Source organism: Miscanthus floridulus, chromosome 11, assembly GCF_019320115.1.
Source record: "Miscanthus floridulus cultivar M001 chromosome 11, ASM1932011v1, whole genome shotgun sequence".
NCBI lineage: Eukaryota > Viridiplantae > Streptophyta > Magnoliopsida > Poales > Poaceae > Miscanthus > Miscanthus floridulus.
Genome location: NC_089590.1, coordinates 94,433,679 through 94,440,112, shown reverse-complemented (window position 1 = coordinate 94,440,112; position 6,434 = coordinate 94,433,679). Strand labels below are relative to the sequence as shown.

At 44.1% G+C, this 6,434-nt stretch overlaps 1 protein-coding gene across 1 annotated transcript; it reads right to left on the bottom strand.

The window, feature by feature from the left end:
• Positions 1-296: 296 nt before the first annotated feature.
• Positions 297-2,194, bottom strand: LOC136492481 (uncharacterized). The gene is made up of 2 exons (XM_066488484.1): positions 417-2,194; positions 297-318 (listed from the first exon to the last, which is right to left on the bottom strand). The coding sequence occupies exons 1-2, from the start codon at positions 2,192-2,194 to the stop codon at positions 297-299; spliced, it is 1,800 nt and encodes a 599-aa protein (XP_066344581.1).
• Between the last annotated feature and the right edge of the window lie 4,240 nt (positions 2,195-6,434).

Sequence of the window (6,434 nt, the reverse complement as noted above, 5' to 3'; positions counted from 1 at the left end):
GCCCGCTCTGACGTAGCTGTCGAAACTGGTAGAGTTAGAACAAGCCGAATCAATCTGTCAAAGAAAAAAATGCTTAGTATTTGCCATCTACAAAAATGATTTGGGATAATAGATAAAAAATGAGGGATGTATATAACCTGTCAATCAAATAATAGTCATTTGATTTTCTAGTTTCAGCTAGTCGACGGCATAGATCAGCAATAGTTGATAAATTCTGGAACTGTGGATTTACGAGGACATCAAGCTCATAATGTTGTAATTGATGTCTCAAGTTATTTCTTTCTTGTTTAGAAAAATCAGCAGGATAGAACTTTGAAGCTAGCAGACAAATATCATCAATTTTGAACGATCTAAATGAATCTCTAGGATCCAAAGATGTACACAAAACAAGAAGCTCTGTGGCTTGTTCACTGAACCTGCTATTTAACTCATGTAATTGTTGATCAATAGCAACTGTGAAAATGTCATATTTGTAGTGATGCTCAACTGATAGCTCATTCTCAGCACGAGATCGAATATAGTCCGCATAGAAGGCATTCATATTTGGCACTTGTATTCCTTGTTTTATGCAAAATGATGTCACATCATTCAGAAGGGCACTCCAGCCATGATCTCTTAAACTTTGGATCAATTTTTTGGTAGTGGCCACATCATCCATAGCATTGACAATATCCTGAGTTTTTTGCTGTAGCTTTTTGCAAAGTAGGTCTGTGATGCCCATGAGTTCTTTCATAACATGCAAAATAAAAACAAAGTCAAATGACATCATTAATTTAACAGCACCAGCAGCCTTTGCTCGTCCAGCAGGTGTGCTTCCTGAACCTTTAGCAGTAGCAATATCTTTCAATACTAGAAATGTAGGCTTGTAAAGCTTTAAAAGACTACAAATTGAATCATAATGTGAGCTCCATCTAGTATCCCCAGGACGATGCAAGGTTCTAATCTGGTTAGCACCACTTCCAGTTTCAAGCTCATTAAGTTCAATTAGATGCTCCATTTCAGCAACTTGATTGTCATGAAGGTCATCATTTCTCTTAGTGGAGGACACAACAGTATTGACAACAACAGCAAGATGTTCAAAAAAATTATGAACCTCAGTTACTTCTTTGGATGCAGCAACAAGAGCTAACTGTAATTGATGGGCAAAGCAATGAACATAATATGCATAAGGACACTCTTCCATAAACTTTGCTTGGAGTCCATTCCACTCTCCTCTCATGTTACTAGCACCATCATAACCTTGTCCACGAATATTTTGGACATCCAAATTATGAGCAGATAAAACAGAGCATATTTCTTGTTTTAGAGTTGCAGAGTTTGTATCATGAACATGCACAAGATCCAAAAAACGTTCTCGGACAAAGCCTTCTTTGTCAACAAAACGAATAACAACTGCCATTTGTTCTTTTCTGGACTCATCTCTTGATTCATCAACAATCAAGCAAAACTTAGCATCACCTATTTCATTACGAATGGCTGTTTGCACATTACTAGCCATAAGGTCCAAGATTTCTTTCTGAATCTGTGGTGATGTGTATTTAGCATTCAATGGAGCATTATCCAGTACCACAGCCTTTACCTCATCATCATAAGAAGCTAGAAGTTTTACCATCTCAAGAAAATTACCTTGGTTTTTTGAGTCAACAGATTCATCGTGTCCTCTGAAAGCACAAGCCTGGAATGCTAACCATCGGACTGCATCAATTGATGTTCGAAGACGGAGTCTATTCTTTTTTATTTCTTCATTTGTTTGCTTCTCCACTGCATGTACAATATGGCATGGCTGATTCTTTAAATTCTCATAACACTGAACATTGTATTTATGAGCTGAACCACAATCTTTTCCCATGTGAATCATGAAGGCACAGTTTGATCCATCATTGACTTTCTTCCAACTTCTAAATCCTTTCACTGTGAATACATTAGATCCTATTTTTCCAACTGGTTTCTTTGAAAACAGGAAGCATGGAAAACAAAAGACGGCATCTTTTGTAGGTGAATACTCTAACCAAGGAAAAGATTTGAACCAATTAAACTGAAATCTGCGTGGATGTTTCTTCGAACCTGAAGGAGGGTACACATCTTTAATAAATTGGTACGGACCGTGCTTCATATATGCTCTAATAACTTGGTCTTGTTCATCTGGAGGATAATCCCAAATTTGGCAACGCAAGCCTGGATCACGCTCTACCATTAAAACACTTGTACCTTCACAACTAACTCTCTAAGCTTTAGCTGTTGTTTGCCTTGGAGTCTCCTCTGCTACATCTTCATCTTTTTCATCCTCTTCTTGTTGTGCAGCAAGCCAATTAGCAATTTCATCTTCAGGTGTCTCTTCGTCAGAACAAATAACACCAACGTTCTTCTTGTAAAAAGAATCTAGTGTCCTCTTTCTGAGTACCATGTTTATCCTTCAGAAAAATATTTGTAGCTTCTATAGAGTATAGCCGTATAGGCTACAGCCTACTGCCTACTGCCTACTGAAACAATTCCACATTTCTACTCCAACCTGCAGAACCCATAGGCAGCAAATATGAGTGTGAGCCCGATGAAGAAGTTGCAGGTAATAACAGAGCAGTACGCTAGCAGAGGAATAACGAAGAAGGCAGTATTGGAAGAAGGGGGCACCGAGCCACTGTCTGTCTGTCTCCAGCGGCGACGGAGACGGCGAAGGCAGTCGTCGTTCGTCGGGCAAGCTGCAAGCTGCGAAGACGGCGAAGGCACTCCTCGCAGCCGACGGAGGCAACCACCGCAGGGTCCGCAGCGCCGGCGTCGCGTGCGACTGTGCGAGGCGCCGAGGCTAGAGGCCGCCGCACTGTCTGGGAACGACGGTACTGAGGGCGAAGTCGAGCTAAAGCCTGAAGGCACGGTGGTCGGTGGGCCAATTGGAACAGGAGAAGAAAAACGATTAAAGCCCAATGGGAACAGGAGCTGAAGCCTTAAGGACACGGAGGCCTGCGGTCTGCGGAAGCTTTACTAAAAAAATTCAGCAGTGTTGGGGGGGCCGTGGCCCCTGCTGGCCCCCCCCCCTTAGCTCCGCCGGTGGCGGCGGCTCTGCCTCCGCCTCGGCCGAGCACCAAGCGAACTGTCTCTCCCCGCTGAGCACAAGATATCTGAATCGGGCAACCGAATACAAAATATTTGAAATCACCAAACAGATTAAGTAGTCCGTAATCTGTGATGGGCTGAATTGGACCTATGTATAGCACAGAAATGAGTCAGTAATACGCCCAGAACTGAGGCAACATAGAAAATAATCGCACGAATCTACGAACAATCTCAACCACACAAAAGTGAATGAAAACATGACACCATATCATCCGTGAGTTATTTATAAATTCCGTTTTTTAGGTGATGAAAAAAGGCAACGAGCGGCGGCGATCTGCTCATACTCCGCTTGGTCTCCACTCGACACGGAGGAAGGTGCCCAGAAAAAACTCTATACGCCCCCATCTCTCTAATTATTCTTTTTTCTCGAGATTTGTGTATCATTGTAATTAAGAAGAAGAGTTTAACCATACAAATGTTACGTTTCTGATGAGCACCCTAGGTGGTCTTATAGTTGTGGCTGGACCGTCCTAGCAAACTATTATCTCTTAATTAGATTGTGTTGGTATTGATTCAAGAAATCATCAACTTCCCTGCATCAAAACAAAGTATGCATAGTTGGGATGAAAGATTGAGGAAAACATCAGCTTGCCGGCATCAAACAAAGTCTGAATATTCATGAGGAAAGAAAACAGGTGGGTAACCGTATGGTTGTTTCTTTTTCTCCCTGTGATCAGTTTACCACCAAATATCTTATCATCATTATTTCTTAAGTTACTCTTATTTGTTTTACTTGTAGAGAGAGTTTCATTCATGGTTTGTTGCCTTAAATTGGCTTGGAGTCTGGAACTGTCCATCAGGTGTTGCCTGCTATCGTTAAGCCTTCCTAAGGGCCTATTTGGAATGCGGGATTTTTTCCCCATTCCTGCGTTTTTCCTGTAAAATTGAACTGATTCCTGTGAAATTCCTGTGTGATTCCTGTGAAATTCCTGCGTTCCAAACATGCCCTAAGGTGTTGCGGTAAGCCTTATCTGGGATTGTCTTCTCCTGGCGTTCGTCACATGCCAGGGGCACGACCGCATGCAAGGTGAAGTTGTCGTGCGAATCCAAACTTATCCGCGCAATGGGCACACAGGGTTCCTTGTCGCGTTGCATCACGCCCCAGATGTGACCCTATGCTAGGGCTGGTCAACACGCGATTAGCAAGGAACAGACCCATGGTAGGGCGTGGCGCCCTGTGGTTTTGCCCGCCTGTCAAGATCTGGACCCTAAAAGATTCCAGAGAGGCGTCTGTCCAGATGGGGAACCTAGCCCAACAAGACCAAGGCACGCACGATGCCCCTTGGTCGGCTGCCGCGTTCCAAGGTCAGGAACTGCTTAGGCCTTGGTAGGCTGTGGGTGTAAGTGACTTGGGTGAAGACTTATCCTTCTGACTCATTTCCAACACGTTGAAGCCCCTTCCTACAGTGGGCCTTCTGAGGCCCATCAAGCCATTTGTTAGTGGGCCGGAGGGTGGGTTTAGCCCCCGAACCCTAGTTGATGAGGAGAATCAATTGGGGGGTTAACCGAACTATCATGACACTGATATAAGGGTTTAAGCTACCCCTATGTTTGATACTCAACACTGGCCTGCTTCTTTTGCCACGGGACAAAATCTTCTTTTGGCATGGCAATAATAGTTATATTTATAATTTTTAGTTTCCGGCAGCAGAAATTAATTTAGCTTATGTTTTATCTAGAAACTAATTTAGCTTATGTTTGTGGCATAGCAATACATATTTGGTCGATGCAAAATGGGGAAATCAATAGGTATTTGTAGAATTGCATAAAAGCATGGCGTTTGTTAAATGACATGCTCATGAATCTAAATCAACCAGTTGTAAGAGTAAACAAGTAGTATAACTAGTAAGGAGAAGAATGTCCTAGAGAAAAAAAAAACTCTTACCCCTAAACCGGATGGCTTCGGTGGTCGTCCAACCAAGTAACCAACCAGCAGCACCCGTCTCAAATCGGAGAGGCCTCGAGCTCTATTGCTTCCTATGCACAGGAGAGGGATAGGAGTAGGAGTAATGGAGTGGATGTCAGCTCTAGCATGTGGGCGCATGGCCTTTGGCGCCATATAGGGATAGTCGTAGGCATTGGGGGCTTGGGGCACAGCAAAGGGCTAGTAGAGCTGACGAGTTGTGGCCTGTGCCCTGTGGGGTTGTGGTGACTGGTGAGCTACTGGCCTACTGCTGCCTAGGCTGGCAGGCATGCAGATGTAGCGGGGGGTGTGCAGAGGTGTTGGTGGTGTACGCCGATTCGCTGGAGTCGATAGTGTAGTTGCAGGCTTCAATGCGGAGGAGCTCCAAGAAGCACCCATTAGTTGCATGCTTCAATGCGGGGTTGTAGATGGGCCTCGCGTGGCTCGCATTGGCTGCTCCTCCGTCTTGCCAGCGCACGGGTGCTGCTGCTCATTGTCGTCTTCTTATGCCTCAAGACAAGCGGTGTTGCTGGTTGCTGGTGTTTGTTTGCCTGGACACGGGGCTATGGTGGATGCAACTTTGTCTTCCCCAAGCGTTCGCCTTCTTCCTCTTTGGATCTGCTTCCTCCTCCCTAAGCCGCCGACTTGTTTCGTGGCTACTTCCTCTCCGTCCCCAAAGCAAGGTGAAATCTTTGAATGTTGGTTACACTTGACCCGATTTCGGTGGTCAAAGTGCTCATAGTGTTGTGTAGTATTTACACTTGACCTGATTTCGGCGGTCAAAGTGCTCATAGCATTGTTTCTATGGCAGATCTGTGATTTCTTTGTCCCAATCCATGATGTTTCTATGTTTTTTATGCACTGTGATGATACATATGATCTAGGATTTACTATTTGACATGGTCTGAGATTGGGATCCCACTGTTGATGGTTTATTGGGTCGATCTGTGAGTTCTCGGTCCCAATCCATGATATTTTCATGCTATTATTTGATTGTGATAAGATATATGAGCTAGGGTTTACTGTTTAGCATGGTTTGAGCTTGGGATTTGATTTTGTGGGGTTTATTTGGTCAATGATGTTGAGGTGCAGCCTTTGGGTGGCTATGCTCTGCACATTGCAATCGAGGCCATGAAGCCATGTCCATTAGTTCAGTTTGATGTCTGCAATGTGATGCATTTAGAGGCCAGCAAGGCAGCCTTAACCTGAATTCAACATTTCATTCATGCATGTAGATGGATTTGCAGCAACAAAGATGTGACATGGCTTCTCAGGCTGCTACCATGGTAGTTGTCATGGTTTCCCTTATTTCATCCAAACTGAAAAGGCGTAGGGGGGAGGATGAGCCCATTTCTTATGGCCCTGGGTTAGAAGCAGATGAGCAAAGGGAGAAGAACCTTTCTCTCATTTACAAGTCAACTAA

Coding starts and splice junctions, on each gene's coding strand:
- LOC136492481 (XM_066488484.1), bottom strand. CDS start 2,194: ATGGTAGAGCGTGATCCAGGCTTGCGTTGCCAAATTTGGGATTATCCT. Junction 319..416: donor TTACATGAGTTAAATAGCAG/GTTCAGTGAACA, acceptor TTTGTCTGCTAG/CTTCAAAGTTCTATCCTGCT.